The sequence below is a fragment of the Loxodonta africana genome, chromosome 4 (assembly GCF_030014295.1).
Source record: "Loxodonta africana isolate mLoxAfr1 chromosome 4, mLoxAfr1.hap2, whole genome shotgun sequence".
NCBI classification, from domain to species: Eukaryota; Metazoa; Chordata; class Mammalia; order Proboscidea; family Elephantidae; genus Loxodonta; species Loxodonta africana.
Genome location: NC_087345.1, coordinates 12,226,933 through 12,251,324, shown reverse-complemented (window position 1 = coordinate 12,251,324; position 24,392 = coordinate 12,226,933). Strand labels below are relative to the sequence as shown.

Sequence of the window (24,392 nt, the reverse complement as noted above, 5' to 3'; positions counted from 1 at the left end):
ATTTGGTAAATGCTGTAACATACACAATTTTGCAATAATAGTAAAAACAACCAAAAAATATGTGTGTGGTTATTTAGGTAGATATGGATGCATATATGTGTATAGGAAGGCATGTGTGAGTAAATGCACATGCATGTATGGCTGTATCCGTAGGCACATGTATATACATGTTTGTGTGTGCTGCACATATGTCCACATATAACAGACCACATAGGGAGGGGCACAGTTTTGAGGCTTCCTAGACATACCCAAACAACTCGTGGGATTGGTTTATTGGGTCAAAAGGCTTGGGACTACAGTCTTAGGAGACAAGTTAGTTAATTGGCATAACATAGTTCACAAAGATAATCTTCTACATCCAAGTTTGGTGAGTAGTGTCTGGGGTCTTAAAAGCTTGTGAGCAGCCATCTAAGAAACAACTATTGGTCTCTACTCGTCTGGAGCAAAAGAGAATGAAGGAAATTAAAGGCTCAAAGAAGAAACTAGTCCACGGGACTAATAGCTCACCTGAACCATAACCTCTTCAAACCTGAGACCAGGGGAGCTAGATGGTACCCATCTACCACTACTGACTGTTCTGCCCAGGGACATAATATAAAGTCCCAGATAGAATGGGAGAAAAATATAGAACAAAATTCAAATTCCTAAAAAAGGCCAGACCTATTAGATGGATAGAGACTAGAGGAACCCCCAAGACTATCACCCTAAGATACTCTTTGAGCTTGGAACTGAAGCTATTTCTGCAGGTCACCTTTCAGCCACATGAACTGGCTTATAAAATAAACAATACCACCTGTGAGTAATGTGCTCTCTTAAGCAATTAGCTTTACGAGACCAAACGGTCAACGTTACCCAAAAGCAAAGACGAGATGACAAGTAGGGGAAAGGAAGCTAGATCAATAGAAACAGGAAAAAAAAAAAAAAGGAAATAATGAGAATGTTGACACCTTGTAAAAACTGTAACCAATGGCATGGAACAATCTGTACAAAAATTGTTAAAGGGCAACCAAATTTGCTGTGTAAACTTTCACCAAAAATATAATAAAATATTCTTAAAAAAAAAAAAGAATTAGTTCCAGGGAGTGCTCCATCTCATCACCTGGGTTAGTCCTCCCCTCCCCATCTGCTCCAACGTGCAGTGTGACCAAACCACGTATAAAGGAATGTTTAAAATCTGTCCATTAACTGCCCTTGCTTTTTTGTGCTGTTAAAGGAGAAAAAAGGAAAAAAAATAAAAATAAAAAAGAACATAATAAAACCATAACCCTTTGCAAGCCAGCTGGTACCTATTCTTCCAGGGCGTGTTTGTGGAATTTCTGCTGGGCCCTGCCCCTCACCCTATCACATGGGTGGGAGGCAGTAGAGCAGGTCTGGTTATCTGCACTGGAATGGAAAAACAAGCCAAACACAAATTTGAGTCACAAAGTGGATTCTGGAGCATTTTTACACCAGGTTAGAGATGTCACTGTGAGTACAGGAGGCAGTTTTTTTGTGTGTGTGTGGGAGGTAATGCCTGTAAGCAGAATGAGTGGACTGATCTACTCTTAGGGAGAGGACCCTGTGGTGGAGACAGGAGACAGGAGACCTCAAGGAAGGTATTGGTTCGGAAGATGGAGGAGACAATCTTCCCAGTGGTGTCGATGATGCCTTCCCCCATCTGAGGTGGACTCTGAGTCGCTGCTCCCAGAGGAGAGCCCTAAGCCCAGGAGGATGCCGATACAGACTGCAGGGAAGGCACAGGGATGAAGGGACCACTCAAAAAAGTGCTTCCAAGAGCTATGCACAACAGTGTCCCTAGATTCTTCTCATCTGAGTCTGGGTCTAGTTTCAGTCTCTCCACACTGTTGCATCTCTGAGCTCTTAGCTTCACAGCTCCTGCCAACAGCTTTGCCTGGGAGAACTTGTTCTTGATTTCTAAACCGTGGTGGCATAGTGGTTAAGAGCCATGGCTGCTAACCAAAAGGTCGGCAGTTTGAATCCGCCAGGCACTCCTTGGAAATCCTTTGGGGCAGTTCTACTCTGTCCTATAGGGTCACTATGAGTTGGAATCGACTCGATGGCAATTGGTTTGGTTTTTTGGTTTTATATATATATATATATATATATATATTTTTAGGTTTCATGGCCAGTTTCTTCCATATTTTCTTCTTGTTTTCTGGAGAAATTCCAGCTTTCCTGAGATTACTTCTGTATTCCTTCACTTCTTTTAGTTCTTCTCTTCATTGCTTTTCTGTTAGGTCCTGCTGCTGAGAAACCTCATCAAGAAGTTGGTCTCATCTTCATCTAAGCCTCTCACCATGTTTTTTAATTTGAACCACTCCTCATCTTACTGATCCTTCCTGTCTTTCTGCTTCTGCCTTCATATAGAGACCAAGGGTCATAAACCTCTGGACAGTCTTCTGAACCCTAAAGTTTTCAAACTTTCTCCCATCTTCTTGCCTCCTTTTGCACTGTTCATCTAGTTCTGACACAAATCTCTGGGATAACAAGGTTACCATCATCCCCTCCACCCAAAGGGAAAAACTGATCTCAGCAGCACTCACCCCATACCACCTCCACAAAAGCCACCTGCTCTTTAAAAAAAGAAAAAGACTAGGAGTTTTATGTGGGGAAAATAAATTCCCTTAGGAATGTGTAACCATAGGGCCTACCTCAAATGTGTTCTGGGTCTGACTTTATACTGCCTTATAAATCCCAAAGTATAGCATCTCTCCCCTCTCTCACGTGCACGCACACACACACACACACACACACACACACATACACACAATCTCAGGCATGTAATATGGTATTGGCAAGAGGACTGGGCAACAGGTACTCTTCTACAGTGGAGGGCAATTTGGCAATACCTATCTAAACTGCAACACACATTTGCTCTGACCTGGCAATTCCACTTCTGGGAATTTGTCCTTCAGATAAAATCATGTGGAATTATATATATATATATATATATATATATATATATATATATATATATATATATATATATATATATAAAAGCTTACTCACTGCAGGATTATTAGTATTGGTAGAAACTAGGGAACAACTCAGATGTCCTTCAATAGGGAACTGATTAAATAAATTATATTACAGTCACACAAAGAAATAACATGTAGCTGCTAAAGAAAAAACAAGAGACTCTACATACTAATAAGGAACTATCTTCTAAGGGATACTGTTAATTTTAAAAGGTGTAAACACTGTACATTATATACTACTACTCATGTTAAAAAGGAGAAAAAAAGTATATAAAAAATTGCCTGTATACACATAAACTAATTCTAGAAAGATTCAAAAAAACTAGTAACATTGGTTGCCTAAAGGAAAAGAAACCACATAGCTAGGGGAAAGATGTGGATGGGATTTTCCTTGCACTTTTTTTATACTTTTGAACACTGGACTATGTCAATGTAATATCCCGGCAAAACATTTTTAAAAACCAGTAAGAAATCTTTCTCACCCATCACATTGGCAAAAATTAAAAAGACCGATATCAAACAATGGAAAGATGGTGGGAGATATGGCAGTGCTAGTAGGATTAAAAATAAGTATAACCTTCTATACAGCAATTCTGCTTCTCCAAACCAAAACCAAACCTGTTGCCGTTGAGTCAGTTCCAATGCATAGCGACCCTACAGGGGCAGAGCAGAACTGTCCCACAGGGTTTCCAAGGGGCATTTGGTGGATTCAAACTGTCGACCTTTTGGGTAGCTCTTAACCACTGTGCAACCAGGTCTGTTTCTCCAGGTAGATACAATATGCTACTATGGGGTTTAGAAAGAATTTGGTCTTTATCCTCAGTTCCTGAGAGATAATCTTTTGTTGTTGTTGTTGTTAGGTGCCATGAATTTTGACTAATAGCAACCCCACCTATAACAGAACAAAGGTTGCCTGGTCCTGTGCCATTCTCACAACAGTTGGTACGTTTGAGCCCGCTGTTGCAGCCTCTTGCTGAGGAATAATCTCATTGAGAGACAGTCTCTAAAACCTTGCAATTTCCCTAATGTTAGTTTAAGCGTCTTTGCTAAGGACTCCAAAATTACAGTTGAAAGTTTATGCTAATTAGGTGACTCAGGTGGGGGCTGGCCAGACCAGAAAGACCACCTCCTGATATCAGCTGACCTCAGTGGAGGAGGGCTGAGTCAATGAATCATAACCAAGTAATGAGGCCCCAGTAAAGGCTCTGGACACGGCATCTCCATGGGCTTCCTGGTTGGTGAAAGACATCAATGCACGTGGGAGGGTAACCTTTGGGGCATGAAAGCTTCACGTTGGGAACCTTCCCAGACCTTGCCTATGCCGCTAGTTTGTATCCTTTTTCCTACAATAAAACTGTAATCGTAAATATAGTACTTTCGTGAGTCGTTCTAACAAATTATCAAAACTGAGGGAGTAAGGGGAGCCAATAAGTCAGAAGTGAAGGGACTGCGGAGCCCTGAGCTTGTGGCTGGTCTCCTGAGAGGGTAGAGGGAACCCCCAAATTTGTAGCAGCAGGTCAGAAGTGAGGGGAGCCTTGGAGACTCCCAAGCTTGTGGTTGCCATCTGAACTACTGGGCCTACTTGGCAGTCCCAGAGGGCTGTGTCCTTTAACTTGTCAGAGCTGACTAACTCCAGGTATTTAGGATCAGAGGAAGTGCTGCACATCCAGCTGGTGTCACAACAGATGCAGAACAGAACTACTAACAGAATTACTGGATTGATCTTTGCAGCCACTTATTTTTAAAAACTCAGAGAACTATATATTCTCATGTGTTCATTTGTGTACGCAAATACGCAAAAAACGTCTGGGAAATTACACTTCAAGCTGATTGCCTCTAAGAAATGGACAAAGATCAAGGGTAATGGTCAAGAGCGACACAATCCCCCATCTGCAATATAGGCATTTTAAAAAAATAACCAGAAAAGTAGCAGCAGCAGGAATACAGTAGTACTCACTACTACTAACATCTGCTAGTCAAGAGATCAAAAGGCACATTGCATTGGGCAAATCCGCTGCAAAAGCCCTCTTTAAAGTGTCATGGAAGAAGTACGACTAAAACGCTCCTTAGAAGCAAGGATGGCAAGACTACGTCTCGCATGCTTTGGACATGTTATCAGGAGGGATCTGTCCCTGGAGAAGGACATCATGCTTGGTAAAGTAGAGGGTCAGGGAAAAAGAGATAGACCCTCAACAAGCTGGATTGATGCAGTGGCTGAAGCAATAGGCTCAAACATAACGACTGTGAAGTTGGCACAGGACCGCACAGTGTTTCATTCTGTGGTACATAGGGTCACTATGAGTCGGAACCAACTCGATGGCACCTAACAACAATAGCTGCTAACATATATATTTCTATATGCCAGCCACTTGTTCTAAGCAGAAACCCTGGTGGTAAGTGGTTACAGCTGTTAACCAAAGGGTCGGCAGTTCGAATACGCCAGGTGCTCATTGCAAACTCTATGGGGCAGTTCTACTCTGTCCTATAGGGTCACTATGAGTCAGAATCGACTTGACGGCACTGGGTTTGGTTTTTTTGTTTTGTTCTAAGCACTCGAGAAGATTAAAACATTTAATCCACACAACAACCCAAGGTAGATACTGTCACTCTCCCCATTTTGCAGATGAGGAAACAAACACCAAGCAGTTCAGCAACTTTTCTAATGTCATACAGTTTGTAAGTGGCAGAGTTAAGATCTGAACACACGCAGTCTGCCTCCAGAGTTCACATACTCTTAACCATTATATTCATTATATTTTTGTAATTAAAACTTAGAAAAAATGACAAACAGAATTGTAAATGTATTTTGTCTAACCTATTTTGTGTCTTTTTTTTTTTTTGCAAATTAGTCTAGAAACCCAGCATACAGCCTGGCACAGCATAATCCCTCAAATGTCTGTGAAGTGAATGTATGAACCTACATTCATTGTTTCAGCTGTTACCCGAAACAAACTTAATATCCATGGGAAAACGTGTCCGAAATCCTAAAGTTAAATTTAAAACACACCTATTCTGTACGGTGGGAACTTGATATTTTTGTCTCCTAGCCAAGCAAAAAGATGACTGTTTTCATAAACGGATGTTACCTGAAGCAAAATATCTATTATATACACAAGCCAGTTGCGTAAGTACATGATTTTTCAGAATTAGAACCAAATTCCTCTTAACACAAATACTCAGTATCCCCCCCACCACCCCTGCAATGACAGTCCGTTCAGTTATATAAAATTAGATGGCACAAAATACCCAGAAGATAACCACAATGTACAATACTGTTGTGCCAGAGAAGCATATAAATAAACCCCTTATTCTGAGTCCCACAAAATTCTAATCATCTGAGTAGGAGTTCTGCTGGTGACAACTAGAACTAAAAAGAATCCATTTCCAGAGAAACATCCTTCTTGTATCTCATCAAGAACAAATTATTTATAGTCACAAAATTCTACCATCCCCCTCTCATATAATAACAAGTTGGGAAAATAATTCCTCCCCAGCATTGGCACTTGGAGCTGGAAAAGGCTTTAGAGACTCTCAGCAGTGAAGACTCTTCACCCAAGAAATGAGGAGACGGGCAGGGTGGTTAAGAGGCTTGTCCCCAAAAGCCACACAGTGGCAGAGGCAGGGAAAGAACCAAGATCTAACTCCCAGTTCTATTCATTCTTCTACCTCAGTTCTCAATCTTTTTCAATCAAGACACACATGACTTTTAACTTTAGCCTTCTCTTCACCTCACAAGAAGTGTACATAATCCACAAGGAAAAAAGAAAATCTGGGAAAAGCCAACAAGAAACTATTAACAGTGATTATACAGGCAGGAAGGAATTAAAGGTGGCTTCCATTTCACACGTTATGTATCGCTATATAATTTTTTTTTTTACAGTAAGCAAGTATTAGTTTTAAAGTGAGCAAATGCAAAGATCTTTAAAAAGCGTATTAAAAAGCATATTTTTACTTTCAACCTTTTTGTATGCTTATCTTTTAGATTTATTTTTCATAAACAGCACCCTCTCCTCCTTTTAAACCAGTCTATCACATTCTCTTGTAATCAAAGCATTTAGTTCATCAGCATTTATGTGGATTTATAGCTATTTTGTGCTAGGTGTCATATCTAGTCTATGTTTCTTTTTCTGCTGCCCTTTCCTTCTTTCTTATTTTACTGGAGTTTTGTTTTTTGCTTTTTTTTTAAATAAATTTTTACCTCTGCTACTCTGGCAGTTTTACCTTCGCTAGTTTTTTAGTCTGGAAGTGTACGTATAGTTATATATGTAGGTCCTAACCTTGGATGTGGTATCCCTGGGTGGTGCGAATGGTTAAACACTAGACTACTAACCGAAAGGTTGGTGGTTCAAGCCCACCCAGAGATGCCTCGAAGTAAGGCCTGACGATCTGATTCCAAAAGGTCACAGCCTTGAAAACCCTATGCAGTACAGCTCTACTCTGCATACATGGGGTCACCATGAGTAGGAATTGACTCTATGGCAACTAAAAATTTTTGTACATGTTATCCTAGTAATTACAACATACATTCCTAACCTACCAATTCTAAAAATATTCAATATTTAACCTCTTTCAAAACAATACAAATTTAACTCCTTTCACCTCTCAATATCATGCTTTTAACCTACAGTGTTTTAATTCTAACTTCTTTTCTCTTTAATCTTTACAAAAACAATATTATCTCACAGTTCATATTTGTTTAGATTTATCTACATACACTGTTTACCACTTTTTCCAGTCTTCATTCTTTCTTCTATTGCGTATCTTCCATCTGGGGTCACCTTCCTTCTACATGACGCACTTCCTTCAGAATTTCTCCCAGTGAGGGTCTCGCTAGTGTCAAACTGTTTTAGGTAGTCTCAAAATGATTCTATTTCACCTATGTTTTAAAAATATTTTCAATGAATACAGCATTTTAAGTAGAAAGTTACTTGTTCTCAGCAAAATGAGAACATGCCAGTTTTCTGACTACAATCACTTCAGATAAGAATCAGGTGGCAGTATAATTTGTGGCTCTTCTGAAAATAATCTTTTTTCTTTGACTGCTTTATCTTCTCTGTGTTTTCCGGCATTCTGTGGTTGTACATATTGCTTTATCTTGTTTGGGATTTGTTAGTCTTCTTGAATCTGTGGTTGATGTCCTTTTGTGAGTTCTGCCTCATTCTCTTCTTCTGACTCTCCGTTTAGACGTAAGTTAGAATGTCTTACTTTATCCTCTACATTTTACCCTCTTCTTCAGATCTTCTACCTCTCTATTTACCTATATATGGATATTTCTTCAGATCTATCTTTCAGTTCACTAATTCTATCTTCAGTTGTGCTTAATATTCTGTTAAACTTGTTGAATTTGAACCCATCACTCAGGTTCAACAATTATCAATTCACAGCCATGCATTAAAAGTTCTAGTTTTTAATCTTTACTTGATCAAAGCATAGCATGCGAATAGTTCAAAAAGTTATGTAGGACAGAATGACAAAATATAGTGGTTCCTGACACACTCCCTTTTTACCCAGTCTTCCTCTTTGGAAGCAACTACTTTAGATTCTTCTAATTGTCTCTTTTGAAATGTACACATATCCATGTAACTAAACAGTAAACTTATACTGATATATTTTGATTCATCAATTTTAGACACTACTTCTATTTTTTGGGGAGGGGACATAAGAATTTAGCTCTCTGATACCACATCCCTTCTGCTTCCTCTCTCTATTCTCCTAATACTTGTATTTTTTGCTTAAATCAATATTCAGTGTTCCCATGATTATCATGCATTAATTTTTAAATTTCAGTTGTTTTATTTTTCAATTCTAAATGTTCTACTTAGTTAATTTTCATATGTGCTTGATAAATCTTAGTTTCTTGCTCCCTACACATATTTTCCAGCTTTTATTTTCTTATATATATCAAATGCCTTTTTTAGATTGTGACTACTGAAAATTTCATCTTTCAATTCCATGCAGGATTGTTGGTGCTACCTGTTTTTTTCCTTTACAATGCCTTGTTTCTCTGTGAGCTTAGTTAAGTTTGCCTGAGCTGTTCATTTCCCTAAGAATTTTATTTTTAGGGCATTCTTTTAGACCTGGGATAAAGATGAATACCTTTGTAAAGAACTGGGTTGCTTTCTGACAGGTGCTTCAGGACTCTACCAGCCTGAAATGCCTGCAAGTTAAATTATTGGCTTTAGGTTTACAAACCATGCAAGTAATGAGAACTGGGATGCAAGCTTGTGGTTCCAAAAAATCACTGGTGATTTCCTGCCCCGCCCCCTCCCCCCAATTTTTTTTTTTTTTTTTTTTTTTTACAGCTCAGTGCCAAGGTTGAAGATTTTCCTTAGGAGAAGCAAGACTATTTCCCATTCACCTTGAGAATATATTTCATCCTTATTGGTGGGTGGTGATCTACTGGACTTCTCATCTTGGACAGACTGGGTTCTTTGTCCTTACCCTGTACCTCTGGAAGCTACAATTCTAAAACTCCTGTTTACCTGGTTCAACAATTCCTGTAGGCTGAAATCTGCTCTCCTGGCCTCTGGGTCCTGTCTTCATTCAGTCTCTAGTCTGAGAACTCCTTACATTCTTGCCACCTCATTAATCGTTGTAAGAAGTTTTTAGAAAATATTTTACACAGTTTTCTTTCACAGTGAAACCTGTGAGAACCGGACCTCAAAGGGTCTGCCTTATTTTCCTAGGTCTCACAGGTTTTCCACCTTTGACAGGGTGCAGTCTTACCACTTTTCTATCACTCGTTTTAGTGGAAAATTTTTGAGTTTTCCTTCTCTGAGGTTCTACCTTACATAGTCTCTGAATTTCACAGGACTTACTGTATTATAAATCGAAGTCTTCAGAAGGTTTGACTAGCTCCTTAGTGAGAAACGGAAATCCCATTTAAAATATTTTTCAGTATTTTAAATTGGCAAACACATAATCAGAAATCTTTGTGAGTTTATTTCTTTGTATCTAATCTATTTTGTCTTGTTCCATGGTAAATTCTGTAAGGGCAGAGTGGTAACATATTCATGTTTCAAATCTATTATCTGACTGCATCTAACACCACTCTTCTAGGTACCCTGGATATTTAGTGAGTGAGCTAAGAAATACATTCTGAACTTAATCCTCCTCACCCCACCAATTTTTTTTTTTTTAATTTAGTAGAATGACAAATGCTAAACAAAAGCAAAAAAAAAAAAAAAAAGCATAAAATAGCTACCATTTTGCACTGGATATTACGACAAAATCAGGGGAAAACCCAGAAATTGGAAGTTAGGCCCTCTGTACACAGATACCTAACTAAAAGACAGACCAAACAACTTTCAGGAGCCATCCAAGGAACCTCAAGAGCTTTCGACATGAAATACCAAAACACGAACACTGCTTTAGCAAAAGTTCATCTGGCTTGAAACACTAAGGTCTTGAATCAGTTTTGAGTGGTAGCTGGAAAAGTAAAGAAGGGATCTCTGCCAGAAGAAATATGAAAGGGGCAATCAATAGGATTTGCTGACTTATTGAACATGGATTGCAAGGGAAAAGAGAGAAGTGAGTTGCAGGAATGGAAATACCATTGACGGAAATATGAAAGTGAAAAGAGGGACCTAGTTTTAGGAAATTACTAGTTCAATCTGGAACACAGTGAATTTGAGATGGAGTTGAATTAACTGCTCTCTCATCTGGGCTCTAATGGTATCATGTGTCCTGTGTATAAAATTCTATTACAGCAATAACCCCACTATACTGAATTTAGTTTTCATGAGTTTGCCTTCCTTACTAGACTATGGGCATCTCAAGGGCAGGAACCCAACATTTTTTGAATGAATTAATACATGACTAAATGGGGAAAAAAATCTTTAGGCAACTGGCAATACCAGACTGCGGCCTAGGAGACAGACCACAACTAGAGATAAAAATGGAGAACAAAGTCACATAAATTGTTTTCAGCCTAAGTTCACATGAATTTTTGGCTCCCTCTCTGCAGCTAAGAGTCTCACAGTCAACATCTAGATTCCTGAAGAACATGTGAGCATCTACATTTCAGGTTACATATCCAAAACACAGGTGGTTTATTCATTTTATTGGTTATATCTCTCCTATAAAAGAACAATACTATATTTTTATGCAAATAACATAAAAGTTATACTTTTTCTGCCAACCATGCAATCCCCTTGCACATTATTTTCCTATGTGCGTTATATGTATGGGTATGTTATTTGCATGTGGGTATTATTTGCAAAAAATATAAGCATCCCAAGTCTACTTTTTAATTCGCCAACACAAATCACATACGGAGTTGAGCTGAAGTACTTAACACCACAGTCAGAATGAAATACTTGGGTGAACCTGATCAAGGCTTGTCCGCCTAAGAGTGTGTAATCTTATGGGAATGGTAGACAGGGACACACATAAATACAGAATAAGAATATCATGCCTTTTAAGTACAGAACGATGTTTGGGTTGGCCTACCAACCTAGTCACCAAATACGACTGTTTCCAAAATGCTAATTTCACCCTTGAAGGATGAAAAATAGCCAAGAATGCAATGCCAGTTCCAAAGTCAATTTCCAGAGAAAAGTCCAGAAATGGTTCAGTCAAAGCAGCAACAGTGAAAGCCAGCATCTCCTGATAGAGTACACGGCACTAATAGATAGAAAGATTATTAAAACAACAACAAAATAAAAAATAATGATTAAAAAAACAACTAAGATACATTTTCTGTGGTAGACCTTGAGCTATTGGAATTCCCAAGATTAAAAGTCACTTACTCTAAGTATTCAAAAATGTTATTCCCCGAATGTTAATTATTTTTCCTGCTGTAACAATCACGCTAACTCTCACACATATACACAGACATACGAGTTAAATAAAAAGCCTAGTAAGATAACATACAAGTGTCTAATGGAAAGAGCATGGCTCTGGGATAAAACAAAGTTGGAATCAGATCCCAGCTGTAGTACATATGTTGTGGCATGTAACTTCAACTCTCCACGCCTCAATTTCCTCATTTGTCAAACTGGGGCTAATATCTAACTGTCAAAATTGCTGTGAGAAGAGTGAATGATATCCAGAAGGCTTCACACAGCAAATCAGCAAGTTTCTGTACTTGCTTTCTAATTCTAAATGGCAGTGTTAAGTATATCAGCTATGGACTCAGACAGCTGAGTCTAATATTCTCTTCGGGTACCAACTGGAGAAAAGTGCACCAAGTAAGCTTTGTTACACAGTTCTAAGGATCCATGTGCCTGGGCCCTGAGTCCCAAGCCAATGATAGCTCGGGAGGGAGGCAAGATAAAGGAGGACTCTTTCATATTTCTGTGTGATCTGAACTTTTTAATAGTCAGCATGTATTCAATGGCATGTAATTCTTTTAAATATAAATGATGCGATTCTTTTAAATATAAATTACGTATAAACAATAAGGGAAAAAAGAGTCCCCCTGAAAGTTACCGATTAATCATTAGCATTACAATTCCAATGTCTGTTTCTGCGTCAAAACCACCCTAGGCAATTCCAACAAACAAGACTTTTCAAATTCTAGACTAAGAAAATGCTTTTAAAATTACAAATGCCCATTTCTACAAATGAAATCTTTCAAAATTAATCTAATGAGAACCAAAATATAAAATTATAAATCTAATTATACTTAAAATTCTGGGAATTTTTATATATGAGGCTATTAATTGTATCACATAAAAGTCATCAATTGGAGATATAATATTCTCCTCAGACAGTGCAATTCTGGTTTTGAGACACTTGAGAAGATTATCTGCAATTATCCCAAGGTGAAAAATGGCATGGCTGAGGCATCTGGCCTCCTCTAATTTCACAGGGGAGAAAGGGGATCAAGATCAACAGCCCAAGGGGGACTCCTATGAAGCGGAGTTCAGATGCCTCAATCCTCCAACCTTTTTACCGATTTTGACACCAATCGTCCCTCCCTCAGCACTCTTACTTCTCTGCTGGGTTCAAAAATTCATTGCAATGGCCACACAGAACTCACAGATAATACTCAAGATTATGGAGTTTGTTAAGGAAGTAACTGGTTACACTATATCACTATATCAGACAACGTTCTGCTGCTATTTATAAGGTTTTCACTGGCTAATGCTTTTCAGAAGTAGACTGCTGGGTCCTTCTTCCTAGTCTGTCTTAGTCTGGAAGCTCAGCTGAAACCTGTCCTCAGTGGGTGGATCCTGCTGGTATCTGAATATCGGTGGCATAGCTTCCAGCATCACTGCAACACGCAAGCCCCCACAGTATGACAAACTGACAGACACGTGGGGGTCTGATATAGTGTTGGAAGATGAGCCCCCCAGGTTGGAAGGCACTCAAAAGATAACTCGGGAAGAGCTGCCTCCTCAAAGTAGAGTCGATCTTAATGACATGGATGGAGTAAAGCTTTCGGGACCTTCATTTGCTGATGTGGCACAACTCAAGATAAGAAGAAACAGCTGCAAACGTCCATTAATAATTGGAACCTGGAATGTACGAAGTATGAATCCAGGAAAATTGGAAATCATCAAAAATGAAATGGAACGCATAAGCATCGATATCCTAGGCATTAGTGAGCTGAAATGGACTGGTATTGGCCATTTTGAATCAGACAATCATATAGTCTACTATGCTGGGAATGACAACTTGAAGAGGAATGGTGTTGCATTCATCGTCAAAAAGAACGTTTCAAAATCTATCCTGAAGTACAACACTGTCAGTGATAGGATAATATCTATTCACCTACAAGGAAGACCGGTTAATATGACTATTATTCAAATTTATGTGGCAACCACTTGGGCTGAAGATGAAGAAATAGAAGATTTTTATCAGCCGCTGCAGTATGAAATTAATCGAACATGCAATCAAGATGCACTGATAATTACTGGCGATTGTAACGCAAAAGTTGGAAACAAAGAAGGATCAGTAGTTGGAAAATGTGGCCTTGGTGACAGAAACAATGCCGGAGATCAAATGATAGAATTTTGCAAGACCAATGACTTCTTCATTGCAAATACCTTCTTTCACCAACATAAATAGCGACTATACACATACACATGGTCCTCGCCAGATGGAACACACAGAAGTCAAATTGACTACATCTGTGGCAAGAGATGATGGAAAAGCTCAATATCATCAGTCAGAACAAGGCCAGGGGCCGACTGTGGAACAGACCATCAATTGCTCATATGCAAGTTCAAGCTGAAACTGAAGAAAATCAGAGCAAGACCATGAGAGCCAAAATATGACCTTGAGTATATCCCACCTGAATTTAGAGTCCATCTCAAGAACAGATTTGACCCACTGAACACTAGTGACTGAAGACCAGATGAGTTGTGGAATGACGTCAAGGACATCATCCATGAAGAAAGCAAGAGGTCACTGAAAAGACAGAAAAGAAAGAAAAGACCAAGATGGATACCAGAGGAGACTCTGAAACTTGCTCTCAAATGTCAAGCAGCTAAAGCAAAAGGAAGAATTGATGAAGTAAAAGAACTGAACGGAAGATTTCAAAGGGCCTCTCAAGAAGACAAAGTATTATAATGACTTGTGAAAAGAGCTGGAGATGGAAAACCAAAAGGGAAAAACACGCTCGGCATTTCTCAAGCTGAAAGAACTGAAGAAAAAATTCAAGCCTCGAGTTGCAATAGTGAAGGATTCCATGGGGAAAATATTAAACGACGCAGGAAGCATCAAAAGATGGAAGGAATACACACAGTCATTATATCAAAAAGAATTAGTCGATATTCAACCATTTCAAGAGGCAGCATACGATCAGAAACTGATGGTACTGAAGGAAGAAGTCCAAACTGCACTGAAGGCATTGGTAAAAAATAAGGCTCCGGGAACTGACAGAATATCAATTGAGATGTTTCAACAAACAGATGCAGCACTGGAGGTGATCACTCATCTATGCCAAGAAATATGGAAGACAGTTTCTTGGCCAACTGACTGGAAGAGATCCCTATTTATGCCTATTCCCAAGAAAGGTGATCCCACTGAATGTGGAAATTATAGAACAATATCATTAATATCACACACAAGCAAAATCTTGCTGAAGATCATTCAAAAACGGCTGCAGCAGTATATCAACAGGGAACTGCCAGAAATTCAGGCTGGTTTCAGAAGAGGACGTGGAACCAGGGATATCATTGCTGATGTCAGATGGATCCTGGCTGAAAGCAGAGAATACCAGAAGGATGTTTACCTGTGTTTTATTGACTATGCAAAGGCATCTGACGTATGGATCATAACAAATTATGGATAACACTGCAAAGAATGGGAATTCCAGAACACTTAATTGTGCTCATGAGGAACCTTTACATAGATCAAGAGGCAGTTGTTTGAACAGAACAAGGGGATACTGATTGGTTTAAAGTCAGGAAAGGTGTGCATCAGGGTTGTATTCTTTCAGCATACCTATTACTCTGTATGCTAAACAAATAATCCAAGAAACTGGACTATATGAAGAACGGGGCATCAGGATTGGAGGAAGACTCATTAACAGCCTGCGTTATGCAGATGACAGAACCTTGCTTGCTGAAAGTGAAGAGGACTTGAAGCACTTACTAATGAAGATCAAAGATCACAGCCTTCAGTATGGATTGCACCTCAACATAAAGAAAACAAAAATCCTCACAACTGGACCAGTAAGCAACATCATGATAAACGGAGAAAAGATTGAAGTTGTCAAGGATTTCATTTTACTTGGATCCACAATCAACAGCCATGGAAACAGCAGTCAAGAAATCAAAAGACACGTTGCATTGGATAAATCTGCTGCAAAGGACCTTTTCAAAGTGTTGAAGAGCAAAGATGGGTCAGGCGCACCTTGAAGACGAAGGTGCGCCTGACCCAAGCCATGGTATTTTCAATCACATCATATGCATGTGAAAGCTGGACAGTGAATAAGGAAGACCGAAGAAGAGTTGACGCCTTTGAATTGTGGCGTTGGCGAAGAATATTGAATATACCATCGACTGCCAAAAGAATGAACAAATCTGTTTTGGAAGAAGTGCGGCCAGAATGCTCCTTAAAGGCAAGGATGGCGAGACTGCGTCTTACATACTTTGGGCATGTTGTCACGAAGGATCAGTCCCTGGAGAAGGACATCATGCTTGGCAGAGTACAGGGTCAGCGGAAAAGAGGAAGACCCTCAATGAGATGGATTGACACAGTGGCTGCAACAATGAGCTCAAGCATAACAACGATTGTAAGGATGGCTCAAGACCGGGCAGTGTTTCATTCTGTTGTGCATAGGGTCGCTATGAGTCGGAACCGACTCGACAGCACCTAACAACAACGACAACTGGTCACAATTCACATTCAGGTATGCTCAGGATACAGTTCTTCCATCATCAGGACAGTCTCTTCCCAGCCATGTCCACAGGCACGCCTCTCTCTGGCCCCTGGCCTCTGCCCTGCTCACACAAGTGCTACAAAGCTCTTTTAGCTCTGCTGATAAGTACCTGGAGGTACCCCACTCTGCCAGTAAGCTTCAGCCTGAAGGGCTCAACTCTAGCTCTGTGGGTTGGCAAACCTACCTACCCCAAGTGCCTAGAGGCACTCAGCTTTCTTGCTTTGTGGGCTGGGAAGCCCAACATGTCATCTCCTGCCAGTCTCCTGGTTCTGCTGCCTCTGTTGCTGCTGTTTCTTACTGCTGCTTCTCACCATCTTACTGTCTTCAGTGTTACAGCTCTCTCGTCTCCTGGACCTAGAAGGGTCTTAGCACAGGGATCCCAGGTCCAAAGGATGTGCTCCGCTCCTGGCTCTTCTTCCTTCGTGGTGGTGAGATTCTCTCCTCTCACATCTGGGATGGCTCATTTTAAGCCTAGCAGGATGGCAAAACTGACCAATCTCTTTGGTGAGCCACAATTACCTTATTTGCACAGTTCCACCCAATCACTCAGGTAGGAGTTATAAGACCATGGCTAGAAAGGGCACACAAAAGCAATCCATTGTACCGCATGAGGCATGCCACAGAACACCAAAACCACTAATTTATTTTAATTTTTTAAATGTGTGTGTACATATGCATAAATATCACACTTGATGTGAGATGGTATAGAACTTAGGAAGGAATGAATAAACAAACATAAAATCTCAATTCCAAGTTTGTAATTCAACATCTTACAATGATTCAACAATCCTTTACATAGAAGCAAACACTCAAGGTAGCTGTGGAGTTCATAATAAGATCACATGGCTAGAGAGGCACAGTCAGGGTTCTAACCCAGTCTGCCCAGCTCAAATCAGGCACTCAAGCACTCAGAGGCTGTTAACCACTATGCTAAGTAGACTCCCCATGATCATCTGTAAGCTTTGGCTGAACATCATGCTTGGGAAATCTGACTAAACACCAGCTACTACCTCAGTATAATACCATTAAAAGCAATGCCATTCCTCTCAACGACTGTAGGCATATTTTGGTGGTGAAATTTTTTCCTTTCGTAGCAACCAAAAGAAAGTTGGGCCCATGTTGTGTGGTTTAACCTAAATAAAGAGGTTTACAAAACAAGTTTGAGAACCAGTTTTCAGCGTGCTAGTTCAAAAGGATAACAGGACCCAAAGCAACTTCTCTCTCAGATGTGTTAAGAAAAGTACTGCCCTGAGAGAAAGCAATAGGAAAGAAGGTTTCTTACACAAGTAGATATTAGCTTATGGAGACATAATATAGCTTTACTATGCAGAAAATATCATTTAGCTAATACAGCTTATGAGAGAAAGAAAAAACATAGTATATTCAGGGTGTATAATTTCAAGAAGAATTTTAACAAGAGAAAAATAGGCAACAAGTACCAGGAGAGAAGAAAAATTAGAAATGTCTTCATAGATTAACAGATGTATCACCTCTACCCCGTCACTCTGTATCAGCAGTCAGCCCATGGTCCAAATCCAACCCATTGCTTGTTTTTGTAAATAGCTTGATGGGAACATAGATGTGCCCATTAGTTTACTCACTGTCTATGGCCACGTTCATAATACCATGACATTGTTGAGTAGCTGTGACAAAGATCTTATGCAAAGCCTAAAGTACTTATCATCTGGCCCTCTGCAGAAGAAGTTTGCCAAGCCCTATTTTATTTCTCTTATATAACTTAACACTACCTAAAATCATTTTATTCCTTGGAATATATCCCAGAGAAATAAGAGCTGTCACACCGATAGATACATGCACACCCATGTTCACTGCGGCACTGTTCACAACAGCATAAAAATGGAAACAACCTAGGTGCCCATCAACAGATGAATGGATAAATAAATTATGGTATATACACACAATGGAATGCTACGCAACAATAAAGAACAATGATGAATCTGCGAAATATCTCATGACATGGATGAATCTGGAGGGCATTATGCTGAGTGAAATTAGTCAGTCGAAAAGAACAAATATTGTATGAGGCCACTACCGTAAGAACTCAAGAAAAGGTTTAGACACAGGGGAAATCTTTGATGATTATGAGGGTAGGCAGGGAGAGGGAGGGGAATTCACTAGCTAGATAGTAGACAAGGATCATCTTTGGTGAAGGGAAGGACAACACATGATACAGAGAAAGTAAGCACAACTGGGCCAAAGCAAGAACTACCAAGTTTCCTGAACACATTCAAACACTTTGAAGGACAGAGTAGCTGAGGCTGGGGCCTGGAGACCATGGTTTCAGGGGAGACATCTATGTCAACTGGTATAACAAAGTTTATTAAGAAAATGTTCTGCACCCCACTTTGGTGAGTGGCATCTGGGGTCTTAAAAGCTAGTGAGCAGCCATCTAGGATGCATTAATTGGTCCCAACCCACTTGCAGCAAAGGAGAATGAAGAACACCAAAGACACAAGGAAAATATGAGCCCAAGAGATAAACGGTCCACATAAACCAGAGACTCCACCAGTCTAAGACCAGAAGAACTAGATGGTGCCTGGCTACCACCAAAGACCGCCCTGACAGGGACCTCAACGAAGAGTCCCAGATGGAGCAGGAGACAAGTGCGGAGCAGAACTTGTATTCATGTAAAAAGACCAGACTTAATGGTCTCACAGAGACTGGAGGAACCCCTGAAACTATGGCCCCTGGATGCTCTGTTAACCCAGAAATAAATCCATTCCCAAAGTCCACTCTTCAGACAAAGACTGAACTAATAAAGAAAAAATAATAGTTGTGAGAAGTATACTTCTTAGTTTAATCAGATACACAAGACCAAACGGGCAGCTCCTGTCCAGAGGGAGGATGAGAAGGCAGGAAGGGAGAGGAGCTGGTTGAGTGGACACCAGAAACCCTGGGTGAAAAGGCGGAGTGTGCTGTCACATAGTGGAGATTAGAACTAATGTCACGGAACAGTATATGTATAAATTTTTGCATGAGAAATTAACTTAAGCTGTAAACTGTCACTTAAAGCACAATTAATACATAAAATAAAATCATTTTATTTACTTGTTTACTTATTTATTATCCAGCTTCCCCACTGGAATGCAAACTTTATGAAAAAAGGATATTCTTCATGACGTGTATGTGTGTGTGTGTGTGTGTGTGTGTGTGTGTGTGTGTGTGGACAGCACACTGACAGTGTGTTGTTCTCCATTATATTCCTAGCACCTAGAACAGTGCATGGCACATAGAAAGCATTCAATACAGACGCTGAATGAAAGAATGGCATTTACTGAGAGAAGGAAAGGAGAACAAACATCTTCCCATTATCTCTTAGATGTACTCCAATCAAATGTTCACCCCACTATTCTACCAAAATTAGTCTTCTCGAGGCCACTAATGACCTCCACCTTGATAAACACAAAGGTTAATTCTCAGTCCTCATTTTACTTGACCCATCAGCAGCATCTGATCCTGCTGGTCTAACCATCTTCCCTGAAACACGTTTTCATATGGCTTTCCAAACACCATACCCTCTCAGTTCTCCTCCTACCTTACTGGCCCCTCCTTAATCTCCTTTGCTAATCCTATCTCATTTCCCCAACCTCTCAATGCCAGTGTCTGGTGTGTTCCAAGGACCAGTCATTGAGACTTTTCTCTCAATCTACACTCACTTCCTGGCTGAGCATGTCTAGTCTCATGACTATTCTTAGGCATTTCAAACTCAAGTCCAAAATCAAACACATCTTTCCCCCAACACCGTCTCCTTCAGGCTTCACCATCTCAGTAAATGAGAACACCATTGTTCCAGGAGGAGCCCCCTGGTGGTGCAGTGGTTAAACCACTTGGTTGCTATCCAGAAGGCTGGCATTTTGAACCCACCAGCCACTCTGCAGGAGAAAGATGTGGCAGTCTGCTTTCATGAAGATTATGAAACTCTGGAAACCCTACAGGGCAGTTCTACTCTGTCCTGTAGGGTCACTATGAGTCGGAATCGAAATGACTAGAATGGGTTTGGTTTTTTGGTTTTATTTTTCCAGAAGCTCAAGTCAAAAACGTTAGGAGTCAATAAGGATCACAACAGACAGACAGAGCTGGAGAAAAACGTAGAACAAAATTCAAACTCACAAAAAAGACCAGATTTACTGGCGTGACAGAGACTGGAGGAATCCTGAGAGTATGGGCCCAGACACTCTTTTAATGCAGTACTGAGGTCACTCCTGAAGTTCATCCTTTAGCCAAAGATTAGACAGGCCCATGAAACAAACAATAATACACGAAGCTCAACCATGTATACAAGACTAAATGGGTACACCAACCCAGGGCAAGGACAAGAGGGCATAAGGGGACAGGAAAGCTGAATGAATGAAAATGGGGAATTCAAGGTCGAAAAGAGGTGAATGTGTTGACATGTTGCAGGGTTGGCAACCAATGTCACAAAACAGTGTGTGTATTAATTGTTTAATGAGAAACTAATTTGCTCACAGCCCACAGACTTCAGTATGCCTTGCACCTCAACATAAAGAAAACAAAAATCCTCACAACTGGACCAATGAGCAACATCATGATAAATGGAGAAAAGACTGAAGCTGTCAAGGATTTCATTTTACTTGGATCCACGATCAACAGCCATGGAAACAGCAGTCAAGAAATCAAACGACGCATTGCATTGGGTAAATCTGCTGCAAAGGACTTCTTTAAAGTGTTGAAAAGCAAAGATGACACCCTGAAGACTAAGTGCGCCTGACCCAAGCCATGGTATTTTCAATCACATCATATGCATGTGAAAGCTGGACAAAGAATAAGAGAGACTGAAGAAGAATTGATGCCTTTGAATTGTTGTGTTGGCGAAGAATATTGAATATACCACGGACTGCCAAAAGAACGAATAAATCTGTCTTGGAAGAAGTATGACCAGAATGCTCCTTAGACGCAGGGATGGCGAGATTGCGTCTTACACACTTTGGACATGTTGTCAGGGGGGATCAGTCCCTGGAGAAGAACATTATCCTTGGCAAAGTACAGGGTCAGTGGAAAAGACGAAGACCCTCAACGAGGTGGACTGACACAGTGTCTGCAACATTGAGCTCGAGCATAACGACAATCGTAAGGATGGCGCAGGACCAGGCAGTGTTTCATTCTGTTGTGCGTAGGGTCACTACGAGTCAGAATCAACTCGATGGCACCTAACAACTACAACAATTTGCTCTGTAAACCTTCATCTAAAGTGCACATAAACACACAAAAAAACTCTTGGGATAAACCAACCCTCATTCTGTTAAACCTCACATCCAATCTACCATCAACCCCTAGTGGCTCTATCTTATAGTCCAGGTTAATGATCACTTCTCACCACCTCCACTGTTACCATCCTGATCCTTGCTCCTTCATAGTCTACTCTGAACAGAAGAGCCAACGCGACCACCACGTTTAAAATGTAAATCAGTCATTCCATTCTCAAAACCTCCAACAGCTACCACCCTTCCCCACTAAGAGTTAAAGCTTCACAAAATTTCGTCCCTTGAAATCTATTTGCCTCCTTGTTTCCTCCACTCTAGATACACAGGGCTCCATGCCCAACCTAAAGCATGTCAAGCCATGTGCTCAACTCAGTGCCTTTTACACTGGCTGACATGAATGAATCTAGCCTTCTGATTCAGACATTTCCATGAAATATCATGTCACCTACTTCTCACAACTCTGTGAGGTAGGTATCATTATCTTCACTTTACAAATTAGGAGAGTGAGGTTCACAGCCCTCTAATAAATAACAGAGTTGGGGTTCAATCTATATGAAACCAGACAAACAAACCTGTATTTGTCAAGTCAATTCCGACTCATAGTTACCTTTCAGGGCAGTGTAGAACTGCTCCACACGGTTTCCAAGGAGCTGCTGGCGGATTCGAACTACCGACCCTTTGGTTAGCAGCCAAATTATTTATTTATTGTGCTTTAGGTAAAAGTTTACAAATGAAATCAGTCTCTCATACAAAAAGTTACACATACTTTGCTATGTACTCCTAGCTGCTCTCCTCCTAATGAGACAGCACATTCCTCCTCTCTACCCTGTATTCCCCGTGTCCATTCAACCAGCTCTTGTCCCCCTCTGCCTTCTCATCTCACCACCAGATAGGAGTTACCCACATAGTCTCATGTGTTTACTTGAACCAAGAAGCTCACTCCTCACCAGTATCACCGTCTATCTTATAGTCCAGTCCAATCCCTGTCTGGAGAGTTGGCTTCGGGAATGGTTCCAATCTTGGGCTAAAAAAGGGTCCAGGGACCATGACCAACAGGGTCCCTCTAGTCTCAGTCAGACCATTAAGCCTGGTCTTTTTATAAGAATTTGAGATCTATATCCCACTGTTCTCCTGCTCCTTCAGGGATTCTCTGTTGTGTTCCCTGTCAGGGTAGTCACCCGTTGTAGCCAGGCACCATCTAGTTCTTCTGGTCTCTGACTGATGGAGTCTCTCGGGCTCATTTTTACCATATGTCTTTCGTGTTCTTTATTTTCCTTTGCTCCAGATAGGTTGAGACCAATTGATGCATCTTAGATGGCCACTTGCTAGCGTTTAAGGCCCCAGACACCACTCACCAAAGTGGGATGCAGAACGTTTTCAATACATTTTGTTATGCCAATTGACCTAGATGTCCACTGAAACCATGGTCCCTGGACCCCCTTCCCTGCTACTCTGGCCTTCAAAGCGTTTTGTTGTATTCAGGAAACTTCTTTAGCAGCCAAACTCTAAACCACGGTGCAACCAGGGCTCCTAGTCTACACAAAACATGAGCTCTCAATGAAGTTTGGGGCAGTGGGGGGCCAAAAAGAGGACTTAGTGATGTTCCTCTGAAGTCACAGTGATTCCAACTACTAAAAGTGGGTGTTGACAGCTAGTAAAGGGTAAGAGAAAGGGCAGTCAGAGAGATAAGGGGAGAACCAGAAGACAAGATGTATCGAAGCCATGAGTGGAAAGTTTCAAGGAAAAGAGAGGAGGGGTGTGTCGACAGTGTCACATGGAACTGAGACTTCTAGAAGCCCAAAACCTAAGCGCATACCACACCTTTCCACAGATAGCAACCTTGATCTTGATTAAAGGGGGAAAAAAAATGACTCTCTTCCCCTGCCAAATAAGGTTGGCCAAGATATTCTACTAGGCACTGCCACCTGCCCGAGGCAAGTGTGTGAAAATAGGCGGTAGCGAAGCATATGATTAAGCAGCACAACTTCACAGTTAGTTTCTCCAGTCGACTGAGACAAAGTTTGTGGGTGACGGTGAGGAGGAGCAGGAAAAATACAATTTACTTCTTCCTGACTCCCCTCTGGGTATGTGTGACCACCGCTTAGTGGTGGTCCTCTGAAGTCACACCGAAGGCAGATGCTCTCCAAGAGGACAGAGCGGTGACCGGGCAGGAGGCGAGTGTCGGTCCTCACCCCAACAAATTCTTCCAGCGACTTTCCGCCTATGGCCCTTCTCTCTGTCCCACCACCACGGCAAGGGACCTCAACCCACAAGCGCTCCTGTCGTCCCCATCCCCCATCCATAGCCAGCACCGGCCCCGGAGAAGCCCCACACCCCAGGCGTGAAGACCCCGCCTCACCACGGCTCCGGCAACGGCGTGGACCAGGCTCTCGTAGGACAGCACCGAAGCCATGGCGCTGATCCCCGCTGACGGAGCCGCACTTCTCCCACAGGAGCCGCAGCCTGCGGCGTGAGAGGAATGGAATGCGGGACGGACTCCCGGGCTTGAGTGCCGCACGCCCCACCCCCTCAGCTTCGCCCGCCTCCTACAAGACAACCACTTCCGGGTCGCAGGACGCTCTCCTCGCGTATTGTCTCCCACTGAGAGCCACCGCCGGGGCGGGGAAAAGGGGTCGGGCAGACCTGGGAACGCCTCTGGGCGCTGATTGGCCCCTGGGGCGGGGCCGGGGCGGGGCCTGGGCGGGGCCGGGGCGGGGCCGGGGCGGGGCCGGGGCGGGGCCGGGGCGGGGCCGGGGCGGGGCCGGGGCCGGGGCCGGGGCCGGGGCCAAGGAGCCGGCATTGGCGCTGTGGGTGCTGGGGCTGCATGCGGTACCG

At 41.5% G+C, this 24,392-nt stretch overlaps 1 protein-coding gene and 1 pseudogene across 3 annotated transcripts in view; both read right to left on the bottom strand.

Moving 5' to 3' along the window:
* Positions 1-24,117, bottom strand: part of SLC25A17 (solute carrier family 25 member 17) — a 59,656-nt gene extending 35,539 nt beyond the window's left edge. For 2 of the 3 annotated variants that reach the window (XM_010599313.3, XM_023559899.2), the window contains exon 1: positions 23,917-24,117. In XM_010599313.3, the coding sequence (XP_010597615.1) occupies positions 23,917-23,970 (54 nt within the window). In that variant the 5' untranslated portion in view covers positions 23,971-24,117. The remainder of the gene's footprint in view (positions 1-23,916) is intronic. The other variant, XM_064283465.1, reaches the window with a different exon arrangement.
* On the bottom strand, positions 910-4,644 carry LOC111753231 (PSME3-interacting protein-like; annotated as a pseudogene).
* Positions 24,118-24,392: the final 275 nt, after the last annotated feature.